Source organism: Alexandromys fortis, unplaced genomic scaffold (assembly GCF_014885135.2).
Source record: "Alexandromys fortis isolate MF-2015 unplaced genomic scaffold, M_Fortis_MF-2015_v1.1 scaffold_97, whole genome shotgun sequence".
Classification (NCBI taxonomy): domain Eukaryota; kingdom Metazoa; phylum Chordata; class Mammalia; order Rodentia; family Cricetidae; genus Alexandromys; species Alexandromys fortis.
The window spans coordinates 4,621,532-4,642,718 of record NW_026067981.1 but is presented as its reverse complement, the minus strand read 5'-3'; the positions used below and the strand labels follow the sequence as shown (position 1 = coordinate 4,642,718).

The window sequence follows — 21,187 nt, the reverse complement described above, 5'->3', positions numbered from 1 at the left end:
CTTCACACATGCAAGGTGCTGTACCCGGCATACACTCAGTCATAATCAGGAGGAAGGAAGTGGTCTTTGGTTGGTGTGTCTGGGATGTGTGCTCTTTGAGAGAGAATGGTCACATAAGCATGCATAGAATATTTTACATGCAGACCACGAAAACCCAGGTAAAGGCCAGCGGAGATGATTTTGAAAGCCTTTCCTACAATAACCTACACATTATCTACACACACACACACACACACACACATATATGTTTTGTTGCTGTTGTTGTCGTCTCTTGAGAGTCACACCCTTACTTCCTCCACCTGACCCTGAAAAGAGTTAAGTAGATGATTTGGTGACCCTAACCCCTTATTTCCCGCCAGGGGATCTGCATCCTCACAACCCCCACCCAGCTCTGGAGGATTCAGGGTGCACCCTCACCGTTTTCTTGGCGGGCTCCTTTTTCCTCCTCTTTTCCGAATTGCTGTGGAAGGGCAGGTCGCGGCCACGGTAGGACGGGGCCCGGGTCAGCTCCAGCTCGCTATAGGGAGGCAGCGCGTCATCGTCCGCAGCATCGTCTTCGTCTTCGCCCTCGCTGGCCCCGGCCTTGTAAGTGGCGGGCGGCGACCAGGCGTAGTAGGAGGCGCTGCGCGGGCCGAGCTGCGCACTTAGCTTGGACGGCGTCTCCAGGCTGCCACCGCGGCTGGTGCTCTCGGATCGCCCCTGGCGCTCCAGCACGCTGCTCAGGTACGAATGGTCGTACTTGGGCGCGGTGCCCGGTGTCCGGCTCACCAGGCGCGGCAGAGGAGCATCCTCGGGTGGCCGGCGACGCGCGGGGCTGTAAGGCCAGCCACGCTCCCCATCTCCCGGAGGCTCGCGACTGCGCCCGCGCCCATAGTACTCATCCAGCGAGCCGTCCTGGTAGAAGGAGCCATGGGCCCGCGACTCGGAGCGCTCGAAGCGGCTCCCGGTCCGAGCTTCGTGGCTGTTACCGTTGGCGCGTCGCGACCGCTGGCCGTAGGAGTCAGCGAAGGCCGCCAGTTCGTCCATCGACACCGCCGGCACGCCCGTGGCAAAGTTCTTCCGCGACAGCATCTCGGATTTGGAGCGCGGCTGGCTGCAGGCAGATGGTCACTGGTTACTGCATCTGCGAGGGAAACCTTGCAAGACACCCCCGTGTTCCAGAGGCCCAGCCTCTGCCCTCCACCCGGGAGGATGAGTCACCTCGGCACCTTGCGTGCCGTATGCCCGTCCGGCAAGGGCAACCCTAGCTCTTTCATGCGTTTGTATGACAGACCAGGATGGAGTTGCGCATCTAAAAATAGCTTGCAATCTGGGTAGTGCTGAAACAGATCGCCTTCTGAACTTGATGAGACCCTTGGGTGACAGACAGCCACACACTCCGCCCACCCTCACAGCCACAGCAACTCTGGTCCCTGGAGACTGGAATATTCGATGACATAGAGAGGACCCTCAGAGCCAAGGACCAAGGCCAAAGAGACCTCTGTAATGGGTAAAAGAAAGGTGGGGGCCTACTGTCCTTGGAGGGCAGAGGATGGGTGAAGGTGCCAGTCAGGGAGGAAGGTGTCTCCCAAACTGTTAGATTGCTTATCACCCTGGCAAATTCCTTAGCGTCTGGAACTTTCTGATGTCTTGCCTTAAAAAACGGACAATAACAGTAGCTGCCGTTTGGAAGTAAAAGGATTAATTACAAGGATGCTAATGTGATGTCAGACAAGTGACCCGGACAATGGAGACGACAGGTGGTTATAGGACAAAACATGAGGAAAGCAATGTCCCGGGTTCATTAAGGGGCCTAAGACACGCGCATTTCAAAAAGTCTTAAATGAACGCTTCTCACACACGATCTCGCAGGGGTGTAATATCTGTGAGAAAGAGCTATCCCACAGCCCATAGAAAGTGACGTGGTAGAAGAATCTAGACTAGACATATGGTGGCCCCTGCCCACCGACAGCCATCACCTGTGCCTGAAGCCCTCTCGGTCCTCTTTGTTATACTCCAGGGCTGGCCCCCGGTTGGTCCCACTGTTGCCTCCCATGACACCCGGCCAATAGTCAGGATTGCTCTCCACGTCCCCAGACAGAGGGAATGGCTTGCTCCGCATCTGGTGGTAGGACTGGCGGAAGTTGTTGTCCTCGTCGTGCAGCGAGCTGAGTTCTGAGATGGTGTTGTTGTCTGCAGGGACAGAAGCAGGCATCACGGAGTTTTCTACACATTAGGAATGCCGTGAAGGGCTGAGGTGGAATACCCCGGAAACTCCTGCCCGAGGGCCTTGGCCCTGGCCAGTGTGTGCTGCAGTCTGCAATGGTGGGACTCGTGTTCCTAGCTCAGCGGGACTTGGCTCCAGCTCAATCCCAACTTGTTTACAGAGGGGGAGCCCATCCTACATGATGTTCTTGGAACAGGGAGAAAATGGCCTTTGTTCCACCTAAGGCCGACTTCCCAGAACTCAGGCTGCCTGCAGCTGGCCTCCTACGACACCACCCTTGTTCAAATGTTTTTCTCCGTCCTATATAATTTCTGTGATGAACTTTGACGATCCCAGCCATGTTGAGCCAAAAGAGACAAAGGGGGGGGGGAGCCATCAATCCTAGCATCTTCCCTACTGCTGGCCCAGTCCCAAGAAAGGGGCTTTAGTATGGCCACCATTCTGCCCTCCTCCCACCATTCCGCTCCCCAAAGAGCACAGTGTCAAGGTCAAGAGTGTGTATACACCTGGCTTCAGTACACTTACCTTCTCGACCAGACTCATGCAGGAACCTGTAATATCCCGCCCAAGTAGCACCATATCTACTTCTAAGGTCTCTTCCCCTTCCTACCAAAGTACTCCAGGTTTATGTGGTCACGAGTGGCCAGGCTAAAAGTTTGGGGATAAGGAGAATGGATTTCGCCTTTATGTCCACTGGGCTGGAGTTTGAACTCTGGCTCCAGCCTAAAAAGCTACAAAGGTGCCTACTCACGGCTTTCTCGTCTTCTAATTAGCTTTGTGCAGGGGCATTTAGGAACTAGGACCAGAATTATGATCTAGGCTGGAAAAAAAAAAAACAACCCAGAAAATTTGATTATTTCTAGAACTTAGAAATGTACTGAATTTCACTTTCCTTAAAAAACAAATTCAGTGAACCTATTTGCAATGTAACTGGATCTACTTGTTTTTTAAACCTTTTCATTGAGATTCAAAAATATTATTAAAAACAACATTTACTAGTTTAATGTCCTTGCTGCCGAGAGAAAGGTAAGCCAAGATTAGATGTGGAATGCAGAAATGTGTACCTCAGGTTTCCTTTGCAGCCCCAGTGATACTGGGAAGATCAGAGGAACTTTGGACGACAGCAGGCCCTCCTAGGCTTGTCTTAACCAAGAACACACAGGAATGGCAAGTTACTCATGCCATCATTTGGTTTTTGCGTTACAATAAAAATAATTGATAGACTGTCAATTTAATTTGTGAGTGTGTGTGTGTGTGTGTCTGGTGTTTGCCTATGTGTATGCATCTGGAAGTCAGAGGACTTTTTGTGTTCACCTATTCTCACACTAAATCTGGAGCTAGGCTTGTGGCCAGCAATTATCTTGTCTCTGCCTCCTTACAGAGGTGGGGTTACTGGAAACTGCAACCATGCCCAGATTTTGACATAGATGTCTGGATCCAAACTGAGGTCTTCATGCCCGCACAGCAAGCACTCTTACCCTCTGAGCCATCTCTCCAGCCCTGATGCCCATTTTAAAAGAAAACATTGACTACTGATTAAAATCTAGAACATTCCCTCATAATTCCCATGAATTCCAATTTCCTAGTAAGCATACAAAAAAAAAAAACCCCAACTTTAAAACACACTCAACTAATGCAAAAACAATATTGTTGGCTCAGAACTGTCTTCAAATTTCAGGGAATATTCGACATTTTCATGCCCTCAGACCGTCAATACTATCACCGCTTGACCGCTCATAATAACAAGCTGTTCAGGTTATCTACCACAGAAAATCTCTGCCAAGGCGAATATGAACATTGATGTACCCTTTAACAGACATCTAATAATGTCATTTTAGGACAGGGGCACACCAACATTTTCTGTAAAGACCATGCAGGGAATTGTAGGCTTTATGAGCCATACTGGTTATACTCATTCAGTCTAAGCATTCAATAAGAAGTTATAGGAGATACATAAGTGAATGAGCTTGGCTGTGTTTCAATAAAACCTTTTAAAAACCAGAAGTAGAAAGGCCTGTGTCCAGAAGATACTGTTTACGGTCTCCAGCTGTAGATGTTCCCAGAATGTAAACATTCAGTAGTAGCTACCATAAGGGCAACACAAAGGAGAATCCCAGAGGCCTACAGAATCATGAACCTGGACCTCAAATCCCCAGTTCTCACAGAATCTGTGAAACTAAGGTATCTATTTTTTTTTAATGAGATTTTCCAGACTGACCATGCCATGCTCTGCTCTGGGGCTTTCTCGCTCTTCAGGAGGGCACTGACCTCTAGAGTGAACTCTAGTCCCGGGGCCATTCCACACCGCTGTTGCCCTGCCAACCTGGAGGTGCTGGGTGATCTGGGTTCTAGTCCTGGCGGTGGTTATTTTCCCTTCCTGGATTATTTCTTCCTCTATGAAGGATGTGGAGTCCGTAATGACCTTAAGGTCTCAACAATCAGCCACCATAGTCTCAACATGTGTCATGGCTAGGAGGCCAATCTCGGCTTAGCTCAAAAAGTTTTGTATATAAGTCATAAGGTTGGGAACCACCTAAGTTCTTCTAATTCCATTACTACACTCCAAGCCCTCTGATACCTCATTTGAACACTGCACAGGTTGACACCGGACCAGCTCTGGATCCCTTTCAACTCTGAGATTCCATTACGTTGACACCACCCAGTTTTTGAAGACCATTTGGATCCAGGTAGTCAAGTCCAGAGACATCACACACACTCAAGCCCATTCTTTGCTTTTAATCCTAGTTATTAGCTTTTCCTCTAAGCCATGATATTGGTAGATTGCTTGCCCCAGCTTCTCCTTGATCTAGGATCTCTGTCTCTGTCTCCTTACAGAGACCCAAAACAATGCTGTTACAAGGAGCTTGTCAAGTGCACTGACATCTGCATTCCTGACATTCCAATCTGGAGATGGTCTTTTTATAGTCAGTTTGGTGGGAGGATGCAGCAATGGCTGCAACACAGACAGGATGAATTTAGAATTGTAAACTGGGTGGAATATGTTGTCCTTAATCTGAATAAGGTTCCTCTAGTCTGGGACTGTTTTCCCAACAGCTCCATCAAGTCTGTTGTTGATTCCAAGAAGAAGAGGGTTCAAAGAAAGTGCCTAGTGACCTCACTGCCAGGCTTGCCAGCATCCTCTTGATAATTAGCCCATCCGAGTCAGACCTGCCCTGCACTGCCTCCCATGATAGATGGTAATTTGGAGCCCACTCTAAAGAATCAGCGGTGTCAGCTGCAGTCTCCAGGGCTGTGGGTAAGTTAAGGGCTGGGGCCCTGCCACCAACAGACTTAGAAATTAAAACGTTCTTTGACAAGAGGCACGGCTTCTGTGCTTACCCCACAATCTCATCTCAGACCGCACGCCTCTTTTTCCTAGATTCATTTGCCAGAGTTCTTTCACTTTCATTGCAGCCTCCGTGTGGCAAGTCAGCACGTGGTTTCGCCATACTGGGGCCCCTCACGCTGGGGACAGCCCACCCTGAATAGTCACATCTTTGGTGTGTAATGTGTGTCTGCTCAGATGCGTGTGTGAGGTTGTTCATCTATGTAAATGCAAGAGGTTGTCGTAGTAGCTGCCTCGATGTGCTCCATCTTAGTTTTTGAGAAAGGGTCTTTTAGTTCACTGACCGGCTAGGATGGGTGCCCATTGAGCTCCAGGGATGGGCTTGTCTCTGTCAGCTCAGGGCTGGGGCTGTAGATGTGATGTTAGCCCAGCTTTTACATGGGTGATGGGGATCTGACCATGGGTGCTCACACTTGCTGACTGAGCCATCCCATATCTTAAGCAACTATTTTGAGTATTACTTACAGGGGGTTGTCAGGGGACTGTTCTAATGAAGCATTTTAAACCCAGGATCACAAAACCACAGCAATCAACGGGGACCGCCCCATTGGCAGACACAACATGAACCACACATGATCGTCCCATCCTTCCCGCCAGCAGTCCTATTCCCTTCCAAGTACTCAGGTACTTTCTGTGGTGTTGTCACGAATGTGCTGGCTCAGAGCTTCACACATGGTGATCCCCATGTCCTCTTTAGTTACCAAATCCCGAATGAAGCACAGGTCACATAAAATGAACAGATGCTCACATCTGCCTCTCATCCTTCTGGCCGGATCAAACTGAGCCAGCTCCTTCTCGACATAGTACAGGACCTTCATGGAGTCTCTCTCTTTGTCAGCTTGGATCCGGTAACCTTTTCGAACTGTTGAGGAAAAAAGCACAAGAGAGTGAGCTAAAAAACAGGGCAGCAAGAAAGGGATGGCTCCATTCATTCTGCCAAGCAGAAAACATGGTTCCCAGTTAGAACAACTCTTTTGGACTCACCCAGAAATAATGACACTATAGTTTATACACAGGAGGCACACTTGAGATCCTCTACCAGAGGACTGGAACAAAGACCCTGGAGGCCAACAACCAAACCCCACTGCAGCGTACTTCCGGCCATTTGCTATCCTTCCCTTTCTGCTGTCTGACCTTCCACATCTAGACTGAAGGCTTGCCCTGCAAAGCGTTTGAGATCCACTAGAGGAATAAGCTCAAATGAAAAAGAAAGGAGATAAAGACCCCTTTCCAAGCCCAGGGCACATGTCACTCTCCAGCATGAGGTTCCCACTGTCACTTGGTAGAAGTGCACAGAACTTTAAGACAGCTCCCCAAGCGGCACAGACCTTCACAAAGGCAAACCAAAAGCCTCTAGTTGCCTGGGAGATGGAAAAAAAAAATCCCTTAAGCTGGATAGTGCGTGCCTGAGAGCTAATATTAGATTCTAGACGACATACACAGGAGCACAAAACAAGCCGCACAACACATGAATCTCTAATCACACTTCCATTTTGTTTCCTCAGCCTTTTCCTTTTAGGAAAAGAAAACGCCATCTTTTATATGTGACTAATTTAATTCGACCCACTGCTTTGTGGCTTGAGACAGGTGTTATTTGCAGGGCTTAATGAAAAAAAACAAAACTAAAGCAGGGGAAATAACACCATCTTCTCCATCTCCGTCCCTCCCATTGTCAGAGACCATGGCTGTTCACGTCCCGGACCCCTAAAGTCTAGCCCAACACCAGCCCAAAGGGTGATCAGACAACAACAGACATAATGGACAGATGGGGGAGGGGCGCGGATGAAGATGAGAAAGGGGCAACCAGACAATGCGTACTGGACACTGAGAACGTGCCAGGTTCTCTGCTGAATGTTTACAAGTGTGCTTGTTCCTTGCAGCCATGCAAGTGAGGACTGCCGCCAGCCACATTTCGTGGTTGAAAAACCTTGGCGAGGGAGGATTTTAGAACATGACCAGAAATATTTGGCTTGGCAGCGCCAGGCATGAAATCATGTGGTCTCGTTGACTGAAGCTTAACTGGATTAGGGCATCATACCTCCCCTAAAGTATAGAAGGAGATGTAGGGTTTGTTTTTGTTTATCTGTTCTTGTTTTTAAAGAGACAGATGAAGAAGACAAGAGAGTAAAGCCTCAAGTGGGCAGTGGTCTTGGGTATTCCAGAGAGCGTGTGGCCTGAAGCATGGCCCTGTCTTCTAGCCAGCAGGGATGGAAAACGGTAGCGAACAATCCCACTCCAACATTCCCTGTTCCCACAGTGGTGCACATCACAAAAATAAGGAAACCACAGAAATGTATATACATTCAATACAAGCAGTGTTTTATGTCTCTGGATGCATGACTTTACGGACAAAGCTCTCCTCCCAGCTATTTACATGGAAGATCAAAATCTAAAATTCTACAGGCTCTAATCACGGCCTGGGCACTGAAGAAGAAAGCCACCCACACACCCATTTGCAGGTGCACACATTTTCTGTGTGAGAAAACACTGGGCAGGCCATGTCCATCTCAAATTGTCAAATGACTTAGAAAAAAAAAGGAATAAGTCCCCAGCACATACTTCGCCTAGAGGTGAGGTCCATCCATAAACCCTCTGCAGAAGGAATTTTTAGCAGAAATGATTTTATTTATCAAGCTACACATTCTTCCATTTCTGCAGAGGCGTTCACAGAGTGGTACAGACTGTTCAATTAAAATGCAATTATCCCACAGAACTGCTATGTCTGTACCAAGGCAGTTATGTCTGATGGATGAGGTGCAGCGCTACAAATCAGGAGTCTGGGCATCTTACAGGCATGCTGGTACCGGTTTCCTGAGGGACCTCCGGAGAGTGAAGACCCATCAGGACTCAGTTTCCATGCAATGACTTCAAGAGAAGACAACTAAAAACTAATTAGTGGAGCACTTGAATGTTCCACAATGAACTGGGGTATCTTAAATGCCACCTAACCAAAAGAGCTTCCTTTGGTTCTTCTAATTCTGTCTCTTTCTGTTCCAATCTTTTCCCTAACTTAAAAATCATTTGATTTGAATTTGTATTATAGGCCTTAATATATTCTAGTTCATTCCAAGTTCTTTATATAGATGAGCATAATCTTCTTTAAAAATTCCAGAAGATATTATGATTTAAGATGTCCATGTGCCTACGATGGTGTTTCGCATATAACGAATACTAAAAGTTGGCTGAATTACTCCCAGCCTAGGAAGGGAAAGGGTTCATGGCTTCTTTGGAAAGTGTATTCTTTGTAAGCATTAATCCATAGGCCGTAACTTTCCGGAAATCAATTACTAGATTCTTCTGTTCACCTATGCATCGCTAGCATCTAACACAGAGCCTGGCACGTCTTAGCCACTCAAAACATGCACATTCAGACGAATGAATGAAGGTGTGAATAAATTTGGACTAGCAAGTGGTTTTTTTGTTTTTGTGTGGATTACAAAGTATGGCACAGGAAGCTATGTAGGTGATTGACTGGAGAGTGTTAACCAAGGAGGGAAGGGCTTGAATGGTAGGTAGCCCAAGGAAGCAAGAAGGTTTTGTGGCTGCCATTACTAATCATCTAAAGAAAGAACACCGGCATGGCTGTAGGCATTATGGAGGGGTCCACTCTACCTGCAGCCCTGGCTCTGCCAGGTCTTCTTCATATGGGAAGCACTTTAATGGCAAATCTTCAGTGTCACCAAAATAAAGGTCACCGGTTAGGGAGGGGCTGATGGCTGATGCTATTTGTAACTAGGTACCAGCTGTCTCAGAGAGAGAGAGAGAGAGAGAGAGAGAGAGAGAGAGAGAGAGAGAGAGAGAGAGAGAGAGAGCGCTATGCTGAACAACAGCTGGAGAAGCTTGGATTAGAGATTAGGTTGTCTTCAGTGTCATTAGGATAAATTACACTCCTCATTGTGATACAGATGAGATTGTGCACATGGGTTATCAATCTCTGAGAAGCCACAGCAACTACAGCCTCGGGGGAAGATGACAGCTCTGGCTTTCAATATTGGCATCATAAAGAGCTGTATGCAGCAGAATAATTCAGCTTCTACTTCTCCCTCACAGCAGTCGGGAGACTTCAGAGAGTTAAATTCTTCTAATTTGTCAAAAGACAGAGGCAAACGATTGCTCGTCAGACTCTAAGAGAATCATCCATTTGGTTTTAGTTGCTAAAAATCAAGACATTTCTCCCTTTAAAGGGTGTGGCTATTTTTATATAAAATTATAAGCTGTTTGATTGTACAGCACACAAACTCTTCTCTCACTCCCATAGAATCTGGCTCTGTGTCACATATGTGCTCCAGAGCATATGAGTCACCAGAAAACCTTTTCTGATCCTCTCCAGCACAGACTTCCTTTCTGACCGCATTACAGTTTTTCTATATACTGTTCTGTATTTCTTACCCATTTTATTTCCATCAGCAAGCCTCCAGAAACCTTGCTACTAGACTACAATTTTCTAATTAAACTATAAATTTCTAAGACTATAATGTCTATTAGGACAGGGAAAATTTGTAAAATTTTTTGAGATGGTAGACTTTGAACTTGCTATGCAGTCCAGGTTGGTTTCAAATTTGTAGCTCCTCTGGCTTGTCTCCACAGTGCTGGATTTGTGTGTGCTACCAGCCCCAGTTACAGATTATCCTTAACTTGAAAACATGTAGAGTCATGTGTTGTGGCACATGCCTATGATCCCAGCATACATGAAACTGAGGCCAGAGGATTGCCCTGAGTTGGAAAACTGAGACTAGAGGATTGCTCTGAGTTGGAGCTAGCCTGAACTACATAACACATTGAAGCCATCTAAAACCTTACAGAGTAAGAATATAATATACTTACTTAATATATTATAATATACTCTATACTTTAATAGATCAAAATATAATATATCTATATATACATGCATTACATGTATATGTATATATACATATATATACATTTATATATATTTATATATATATTTAACATGCCCCCAAATCAACCAACCAAAAACCCCACATGGAATGGTATTGGGTTGGTTTTTATATATAATCTAAAGGCAAGAGAACTCTTTGGAGTTTGGTGATATTTTAGCAAGAAATGTACTAGACTATTGTCCAATGTGTAGCGTATTTAGAAAATGACTTTCCCAGGTGATGTTTCACCTCAGGGTCACTGGTGATTTATTCTGCTTTCCAGTCCAGCCTGGCCCAAGCCCTTTGGTTCAGGCCCTCTCTTACTAGTCTTCTAATTTCAGCTTTACCAGAGACAGAACATTAGAAAACTCCCAGTGATGACAAACTATAATCAAAAAAACCTTATTATTACTGAAGAATTTAAGTTGCTATTTTGACCCAATTATGGTTGGATGACTTTTCAACCAATTTTGCCATATATAGCCCAAATGTGACTTAGGAAACCTGCACAGGCAGTCTCCAAGGTGTGCTTCCATGGATAGAGGCTTGTTCTTCCTGCCCTGTCTTAATGAGCTCAGTAAGGCTGTTTATGGATGACGGAACAGCTGCCAGATTCCACCCCCAGGGTGACAGCAGTCCAATTGTGGGAGAAGTACTTCTTAAAATTTGCATATTCTGTGTACAGTAGGCATATATATAGGCACACATCTCTATTAATTTTAAAATGACATTTCAAAAGCCTACTTGTCTACTCACTTCTTCTGCCAGAAGGATGAATGGAGTGCAGGGATACTGAGATAAAATGGACCAGAGCAAGGCAACAGGAGGGGTTGAAGCCGGTTTCACTGTGCAAAGTAGGAGGTCATATAACCAAGACCAAGATAGTTACAGTAGAGATGGAGGGAAATAAAAACAATTTGAGGTTAAAGTATAAATCTAAAGGCCTTGGTACCAAATGAGAAGAGAAGTGAAGAACAAGGAATACGAGTGGAATTCCTGCTTCTGATTGGAGTCGCCAGGCAGGCAATGATGCTACCCACTAAAATAAGCTATATAGACTTCGAAGCGGAAACAGTAGACTGAGTTCCTAGAGGCTAAGGTTAAATGCCTGTAAGACATCCAGCTGGAGACATTCAGAAATAGATATACAGAACAGCATATTCAGGATATATGGGATTTAGCAGCAGAAGAGAAGTCAGGAAAAAATCGTGACTGGGAATGTTTAGCATATGGATGATGACTGAAGCCATGGGAATAGACAGGATTTGCTGGAGAGAGGGCCACAGACCAGGCAAGAACACCAGTAGATAGCATTTCCGAGAGGTGGACCATAGAAAAAGCAGGACACAAACACCAGTCAGATGCACACAGTCAGAAAGCAGCACAGTGCAGGACAGAAGGATAATTGGGTCAGGGGTGGCCAGCATTTTAGGGAGGTCAAGGCAGGCTGAGGATTGCAATGCAACATCGGATTTAGCAATCAGGCAGCTTGACAGGAGCATTTAAAAATTAGCTGAGTTGATAAGAGGAAGTAAAGGAGACACTGAGTGGTAAAAGAACTTCCAAGAAGTGTGGCTGCAAGGAGCAGAGAAGTGGGAAGCAACATCGGGGTTGGGGGCTCTACAAATGGCTGCATTTCCATGAGAGAGGCCTGACCGTGAGTGAAAGTCACTAAGACAGAAGGGTAGAACTGTGCTATGGAAACAGACCAAGTGTGGATATCCAGCAGAGAACCTGAAATCCACAGTCGTGGTAACAGAGAAGGGCTTGAGTAGCCGCTGTAAACGAGGAAAAGGAATCAGGGCACCCCTCATCCTCTCCCATGTGTAACTAAAGGGCTCTTTTCTAAATATCTCATCACAGATGCCTTTCCTAACTTATGCTCAAAAAAGTGTTGCATACAAATACAACTCAAAAATTACTGTGGCTGGATGATTACCCTAACATGTATTGAAGCAGCATTCAGGTATAAAAAGACGAAATTCATATTTTTATAAATCAGCATTTATTAACATTTTTTGTATTCTTTAAAGAATAATCTACATTGGCCCAATCTATCTTCATTAAATGAAAATTAGCCAACCATCATCAATAATGCTGCCCATGTGTCTAGGAATGTGCTCGAGGGAAGTATCAAGAACTTTGTCTGGTGCCACAAGACACACATGGCATGATCACATCGTTTCTGACCAACTATGGTCAACACTGGTTGCCATCTTTCCTCTATTTCCTGGCTAAAAATTGGACTCTGACTTTGCTCACTTCAAGGAAAACAGTTGTCTGGGCCTGAGAGCTGGGTCTTCGTGAGCTCTAGCCCATCTGGTTTAGGAATGGGTGTGTGACATAATCTTTTTTTTTTTTTTTCAGATGAAAGTGCTGGAAAGGGGCTTTCTAGAAAAAGGGAAGCTCCCGGGAGACATTTTCTCACTTTGGGAAAAGCCACACAAAGATGAAGCCCCCCTTCTGTCTCCCCAAATATCTAATGCTCAGAAGGACTGCTGTCATCAAGGGGGGCCACCCAGCAGAGACAAAGCCTGTGCTAAAGAGACAGCACAAAAGGCAGAAGAACTGGCTCGTGCACGGATCCACTGCAGTGTGAGCAGCCCAGCCAGCCACTGCCATGCCTTGGGATTCTTGTCAATTCATTTCTCTGCTTCTAATTGCAGTTTGGTTGATATGATGGGGTCAAGTGATTAAAACCACAACAAGCAGGAATGAAGAAGATTAAGGCCAGCCTGATCTACATAGAAAGTTCCAGACTAGCCAGGGCTATCCAATGAGCCCCTGGGCCCCTACTCAAAACGGGGGGGGGGAAGATAATTAAATACTCAGTAGTTTATTAATAAGACTTATTTTATTGTGCTTATTCACTAAATAGAGAGTAAGGTGAAGGAGTTCTGGCCAGACAGAAAAAAGACATGGGGTGAAGAGAGAAAATAGCAATTAAAAGCATGTATAAAGTTCTACCTGTTTTGGTTTTTTTTCCCCCCACTCCTTCCTCCAGGGAAATGGACTATGCTGTCTTTATCTCTTGCTTTCCCTACACATCCTTAATCATTAGCTTTTTCTTCTCAGTTTGTGACTCATTCTCAGCCTTAGACGTCAGAATTCTACTAATAGTCCCAGGGAAGAGACAAACACAAATACCAATTACTCATTGAGGATCTCCACTTCTGCCACAGCCAGGTATTGGGGGTTCATTACATGGGCTGGCTACCCTGTCTCACCTCCCACGCCTCCAGATCGAAGTCACTTAAATCAGCGGCGCATACAATCTTAACTTCCACAGCTTGCAATCCTGTTCGAATGTCTCTGGGAAAGCTGTATCTCCACAGATCTCTACCTCTCTACCCTACTTTGCCCGTTGGCCTCCACTCTCAGCACAAATTAGCTGATTGCCCCTCTAATCAGCCCTCTCTGCCAGTCATCTAAGGTCTGCCTATGATCTGTAGCACTGGGCAACGTGGGAGGCTCTCTTGATGATGGGCTCATTCTGCAGTCTTCCTTGGCTTTATTTCTTGACATCTCAGATTTGGCATTTCGACTCCCGCTGTCTCCAGTATAAGCCAGATGCTCATATACCATACCTGCACATTGTAGTCTAGGGCTTGGTTCTCTGCCCGTCAGCTCCCCCCCCCCCTTTACACCTGCCATCTCTCCGCTCAGCCATCTGCCTACAGCGGCTCTCACTTGTTTGCTCCACTAAGCCCCAGCTCTTTAGGAGAGGTATCAAGGTCCTCTCTAACGCCCAACGAACCCTTCTGTCTTCTTCCAGGCAGCCCAAAAAGCAGGACACTGGTGTGGTCACATCTGTGCTTTGGAATCTGACTATCCTACCGACCTTCCTGTTCTGAGACAGTCAACAGTCTCACAGTTTTCCTGAATCTTCCTCATCCTTCCTGGACCAGTTCAGCTATCATGTCCTCCATGAAGACAGCAATAACTCCAGCCTCTTCATCTTTGGACTTTAAGTACCATCTTCTTCAGCATCTCATTGCCCTAATAAAGGTCCTTTGGCTTCCTTTGAGAAGCCATATTCTACAGCCCGCTGTCCCTCACAGTGCTTTGTACAGTCCTGAACTAAGGGTGGGGGATGAGATTACTGTTTAACCACATGACCATAGTTTTAAGTAGCAAACTCCTTCCCGTTAGAGTTTTAGTTACTAAAAACATTAAAATAGAAAGCAGGGGTCAGAGTGTCCTGTAGCCCTCAGAAAGCCTGATTTGAGCTCCTAAAGACACCTGTCTCAGCTGGAAGGGTCCCATATTTAGAAAGAAGATCACTGATTCCCAAAGCTACATCACTGAAGAGCTGACTGTGCCTATGAGCAAGGAATGAGGGAGGGGCCCAAGTCAAGCAGGGGGTGGGGCAGTCTGGGACTACATTTACCACTGTGGCTTCCTCCAGTGGAGTCACTTGGTGCCAGGGGAGGTGGATGCGGCTTGTCCATCAGCATGCCAGAAGAGGGGGCTCCTCCCAAAGGGACAGAGGGGATGGAGTAGGGGCCTGGGACACCGGAGACAGAGGGAGGGTACCCGGCTTTGGCAGCTTTCCCTGCTTCATACACTGCGGAGGGAGATGAAGAGAGATTATGTAGTCCCACCCTCCACAACCCTCACACCCCGAATCCCTGAGGGTCCGTTCTCCGAAGGGAGCGCCTAGACAAAGGTATTCATTCCTCCAAGACTGAACTAGTTCACTAGAGTCACCAATACCACTCCTCCCTGGATTCCTCTGGCTCCATGAAAAGGGCAGCAATGTGAGGAACTACAGTGGTTAGACTCTGGCAACCGAGCAACCCTGAAGTGGATCCAGGAGCTGTCATGGCAGTATCCCCAGTTGGAACTACCCTGTCTATAAGCTCCCATGGTCCCTCCAGAGGGGTCTAGCAAAGGGTCCTCCAGGGATGCTTCTTGGAGGAGCAAAGCAAACACAGTGTATGCACACGGCTCCTGTCTGTGTTTTCTAAAGCAAAGCCAGTAATCCAGTTCCTTCCAACACCGTTTCATTCCTAAAGATCTCAAAGATGGAGTGTACCTCTCTCTTTCAAGATGTATTCAGTTTAGGGTTGGGATGTCAAACTCAATGCCTTCATGGCTTTGGCTAATAAGCTAAACCTGTCAATCCCCAAATGAGAACTGGTCCCTATTGTGGCCATTTTCATCATATGAGTATATAAAGTGTATGGGTGTGTGCTGGACGGTGCCCAAAAGTCACAGTTTTTACACCTCACTTATAAAGGACGGATGCTCTCTGCATCTAGGAGGATGACCCAGTGCAGGTTTTCTGAATGCTCCACAGCATCACCATTCTGATCCTGCCCTTCCTTTAATCTACAGTGTCATGAGCATTAGGAATGCATGACAGGTGTGGACCAACAGATGTGCATGCAGATGTGCATGGAGGGGAGGAGAGGAGCAGGGACGGTCTTCCCTGAACCCAGAGGTAAGGGGTAGAGGAAGAACTCAAGGCACGTGGCACTCAGATGGAGAGGTGACATTTCTTTTGCTCATCCCACATCTCCCCCCCCCCCCCACAACTCCCTACTCACAGGCCTGGGGGCAGCAGCAGGAATCGGGGCAGCACGGGCAGCGGACATAGCAGCAGCAGCTGTGCGGGCAGCACTGGCACCAGCAGATCCCCACCAGCACGAAGAAGAGGAAGATCCCCAGGATCACCAGGCCGACGAACACCCACTCTGGAAGGATGTACAAAGAAATCTACTCGAGGTAGCCCCCCTTCAGGGCACGGCAGACACGGATGGGCGTCTCCCTGCAAAAGAGGTGAGTGGGAAGGACCTGGGGTAGAAAGGACAACTGGCCAGGTGGGAGGGGCCCCAGACTCACGAAGAACTCGGGGTGACAAATGCTAGGGCACAGAGAAAAGAGAGTCGGGTAACCTGTGTCTCTTGAGGTACACTGAGTAGCCAGCCAGCCCTGTGACTGGGGACTTTGGAGCTCCTGACTGGAGAATCAGAATAAAGGTAGAACAAAAGCTGGGGGTGGGGTCTTGTGTGCTGGGTTCCTAACTGGTGGAGTCTGTAAATGCTTATCCTTCATAATGAAGTATCTTGTTTATAAGCTGAGTTCTTGCCTTATGTGGCGGTCCATGCCTACAGTTCCAGGACTCCGAAGGCTGAGTGAGACAGAAAGATCAAAGCAGCCTGCACTAGACATGAGACCTCAAACAAGCAAACAAAATCTGCAAATCTAAATCTTGAGGGGACAGGGAGGAAATGTGCCTCCATGGCCTGTGGAGATCATCTTTATGGGGCCTGGGCTAAGTGTGTATTAATCTGCTTCCCTGGGGCATCTTTCCTGCCATTAGCACCAGGGCAAAGATCCAAAACTCTTGCTTAAACCTCAATATCTATACACAGTGAGGGGAAAAAAGAGGCATATTTTAAGATAGAGAAGACACAGCCCCTATGCCCAATGCAGGGGTTTGGTTTGATCATATTCAAGATGACCTGACCGTGCCAGCCAGTATACCTAAGAATTAAGTGGTTCAGGCCACTGATGAATGGCAAGGCTGAAATGAGCTTAGCTAATGTGTTTGTCAACTTCTATAATTTTCATAGCTTTGTCTGAGGCTGACCATGAATTGTCCTTAATTTACTCATCTAAAAGATGTAAAAGGAAGTAAATTGCATCTGGCTTGCATAAAGGTGACTGTGACTCTCAGGTGGCTTGTCTTAACGTTAAGCTATTTGGCTTGGGAAGAGTCCACCTTGTCCCCGGAGCCCTGGACAGACTGGTGTGACCCATGCTTTTCTTTAAAAAGCTAAAGGACCAAAATAATTGGAAGCCATCCACTCAAAATCCCTTTATAATAAGCTTCAGCACACAATGATTTTCTTAAAGTTTGGTTATTAACTATGACTTTTATTAAATTAATTTTTAATTTGGGAACTTGAGAATGCGACTTTTACATGTAAAAAGCTTTATGACAGTAATCAAATCATTTGACCTTTGGTTGGAACATCACTCCCTCAGAGAAAAAACAAACATCTCCTGTTTTCTGAATCCCCCCCCCCCCCATGTATCCATCTGCAATACATTCAAGTCCAGGCCAACCTCTCTTCCACTTTGTCTCTGACTTGAACTGTGCGGAGAAGATTCTTGCTGAGGATAATAGACAGCATGAGGCTTTAGGTGGGGCATTATAAGTAACATAACTTAAGAAGATGGGGGTTCTCTGAGGTGATGTGAGCCAACTATAGGGCATAGAAGCAGTAGTATAGGGAATGGAAGGATAAAAGACAAGCCAGTTACACTTGAGAAACAAAAGAATGTTATCTGAGCCGGGTTTGGTAGAGCACGCTGGTAATCCCAGCACTTGGAAGACCAAAGACAAGACTGCTACGAACTGAAGGTTAGCCTGAGACTCAGAGCAAGTACCAGATGAGCCGTGCCTACATCTCAATAACTAAACCGGCAAAAATAAATAAATCTGTGAACGTGTTCTTGGAAGTCAAAGGGAAGGAACTCGAGGTGGACAGGGCTGTATAGAAAATACAGAAACTCTTTCGTGGACTTGGGAGATACAATTTTTACTTTGAAACATTACTTGTGACATTTTTATCTATGTAAATAAATAAATGATTACAAATTGAAGGCACTTTTGATCAGGGTGGTTACAAGGAGACTGTCTCCCTGTGTCCTTGAGGGCATCAACAAGGAAAAAGTCGAGTTTGGTTGGCCGGCTAAAGGTTAAGGACTGGACGAGTTCATAGGAAACAATTAGTGAGGCTCTGGACGTTTCTCAAAATTTCAATCAAGCCAAACCCAGTGATCAGGGATATTTTATATCTCTCTGTTGCTATCACGAAGACTTTAAAGATGTGGTAAAAATCAAGGCTAATCATACTTCTTGCTATCCCTTCTATGGGTATGAACCTTTCTATAGTTCATTTTTATTTCTCCTTGAACCTCCTTCAATTTCAAGCTACAGTGCAGCACCAGACTGGTTCGTACACTGGTACCTTCACCTGAAGCTACATGAAAAATAAATGTATATATATATATATATATATATTTGGGGAAGGTGATCTTGACATATGGTCCATGGATGCTTAGGGATTTTCTGTGTCTAAATATACAAGCAATACAGGTCTGTGAATGCATGCTTTGGCAGGAAGGAAGAGGACATGTCTTTCCTAAGTATAAAAAAAGGTTTTTTGGTAATGTTACAAAAGGCGCTGGAATGTAATGTGATAACACCCTCGTGAATGGGTAAGCATATGATTTAGGAAGTAAGGAGTACAAATAAACAATACTCAAGGACACGGAACTGTCTGGGTAAGGGTGAAATACTGAGATGGGCCTCAACATGACCAATGATACTGCATGCCTGACACCGAGGGTCTGGGTCCCCATCTCCACTTATCCTTATTCCCATTATTCTTTTAGGGCCTAGGAACAGAAGACACACAAAGGGCTTATCCAAGGGGCTTACTTCATCCTGGAAAAAGACTACAAACATTATGCAGACAAATGTACCCCGCCCCCAAATCAAACAAGCAATATTAGTGACTAGTGCGGAAGCAGACAGATGGAGTAACAGCAAACAAAGGGTTAAATGATTGAATACCTGGCATAATCTCCACAGCAAAACTGGGCAAGAGATCAGCAAGCAGCCCTGTCCTGCCTAGAAGAAGTAGAAGGAACATAAGAAGGAAAGAGGTTACTCCAAAGAAAATGCAGCCCAATTCCTGGCACCCACCAGTGCCACGACCTCATAGCGCCATTGCTCTGTGTGCTGTGTGGCTGGAGAGCTGCATCAAGGCTGGGCTCGGACAAAGCGAATGACTATGTTGAGCGTTTCTGGCAGGCATCCAAAGGAAGAGTGCAGATAGCCTAGGAGGAGGCAGCAAAGGAAGCTTTCCTCATCTCTGGACCGTGTATAGAAAGAGGACATCTCTGCCTCCATACGAGAAACCCTGCAGAAGCAGGCTGACACACTCCATCTCTGTGCACGAGCACAGCCTTCTCCACACACTTCAGTGGAAAGTCAAACCCATCTGTATCTAAACACTCCATCTACATTTTCATACAATCCGTACACAGTCCCATGTCCATATAAAAACAAAAGTACACATTCGGTTTTAACTTAGAATTAACTAGCTTCATGGTTCTATTTATGGCTTAAAGATACTTCAATGATTAAAATATTCAAAGGCAATGAAGAGATAACGCTAGACTGGTTCCACACTCCTCTACACTCCTTCTGGCTTCAGAAACACTCTGTACATATGTATATGGTATGGGTTTTCCATATGGCACCCACAGCTGGCGTTGCATGTACCCAAGTGCCTTCTGTGTGACAGTGCGGAGAAGCTTCAAAGCTGGTGTCAGAGCAGGTGCTTCTCAGGGGCTCTGGGAAGCAAAGAGCTGTACAGGAAATACGATACTGGAAGATGTGAGGGAGGAGGCTCACCTGCATTACAGAAGCTACTCTACCTATTTCCACCTCATTAGCAAACTTCCTTTGTCTCTGACTTGGGATGATAAAAGGTCACTGGGGTACATTTAGGCAAACAACTGAATCCTTCATCTTGGTGCATGGCAAGCGTCTCTAGAACAGCACTGTTCAATGGCAGTTTAATGCTAACAACATGGGTGATTTCAGCTTTTCTAGCAATAACATTAAGAACGTACAAACAAACACAAACAATTAACCTAATATATTTATTTTTTTCACTTACATCAGTATCCATGACATATTGTCATTTTTAGGGCTCATGACTACATGTAGCTGTTGAACACCATACTTCTACGGGTCCACAGGGTTGTAGTTTATACCCACGATGACTTTCTATTATGAATCTAATTAATGCCTTAGACCACAACACATCTAGAGATGTTTAAAACATTGGTAGCCTTGAACTCTAAATGGTAAATACAAATGAATCTTCTCATTTAACTAGAAGCAACAAAAAGTATATTTGGAAATATCATTAGTCCAGATTGAACACACACACAAACACACGTAGATGGAAGTTTCTGTTCCACCCAGTCCTGCAGCCATTCAATCCCAAAGAAACACACAGAGTCTTATATTAATTGCATTTTTTTGGCTTTTAGCACAGGCTTATTATTAACTGGCTCTTACAACTTAAATTGACCCATAATTCTTGTCTATGTTTAACCACGTTGCTTGGTACCTTTTCTAAGTGTGGCCATCTCATCTTGATTCCTCTGCATCTGCTGGCCACTATGTCTCTGCCTTTCCTCTTCCCAGAGGTCTCTTAGTCTGGTTGATCTGCCTATATTCCCTGCCTGGCTACTGGTCAATCATCATTTTATTAAGCCAATATGATGACAAATCTTTACAGTGTACAAGAGAATTATTCCGCAGCATACACATACACAAGCTGCACACTATACCTTTCCACCCACCCATCCACAGTCATATTTCCATACAAAAACAAACGTGTGCACGTGGATTTTGCTCCATGGGAAACAATTATATTGCTTCTCAGCTTTCTGGCTAAGATCAAGTGTGGAAAACAAAATATGTGGTTAACATTTTGAGTCTAGAAGTCATTGGTTCCTTCTTCTATAAGGAAGTCCACCAAAAAGCAGCTTTGGCAAGGGCCAATGGGGGAAAGGTACCTCTGGGACACTAGGGTAGGACACAGCAGCCGAGGAAAGCCACTAGTGAGTAGAGAGAAAGCTGTCTTTGCTTGCTCTGTTCCCTTGACCTTCCACAGCGGCAGGAGGATACCATCGTAATGTGCATCCTCCTGGCCA

At 45.8% G+C, this 21,187-nt stretch overlaps 1 protein-coding gene across 2 annotated transcripts in view; it reads right to left on the bottom strand.

The window, feature by feature from the left end:
* Ildr2 (immunoglobulin like domain containing receptor 2) overlaps positions 1–21,187 on the bottom strand; it is a 64,602-nt gene that overhangs the window by 7,112 nt on the left and 36,303 nt on the right. The window contains exons 4-9 of one of the 2 annotated variants that reach the window (XM_050158349.1): positions 19,026–19,082; positions 15,985–16,131; positions 14,823–14,999; positions 6,301–6,414; positions 1,959–2,172; positions 418–1,093 (exon numbers count right to left, since the gene is read on the bottom strand). In XM_050158349.1, coding sequence (XP_050014306.1) covers positions 418–1,093; positions 1,959–2,172; positions 6,301–6,414; positions 14,823–14,999; positions 15,985–16,131; positions 19,026–19,082 — 1,385 coding nt within the window. The remainder of the gene's footprint in view (positions 1–417; positions 1,094–1,958; positions 2,173–6,300; positions 6,415–14,822; positions 15,000–15,984; positions 16,132–19,025; positions 19,083–21,187) is intronic. The other variant, XM_050158350.1, reaches the window with a different exon arrangement.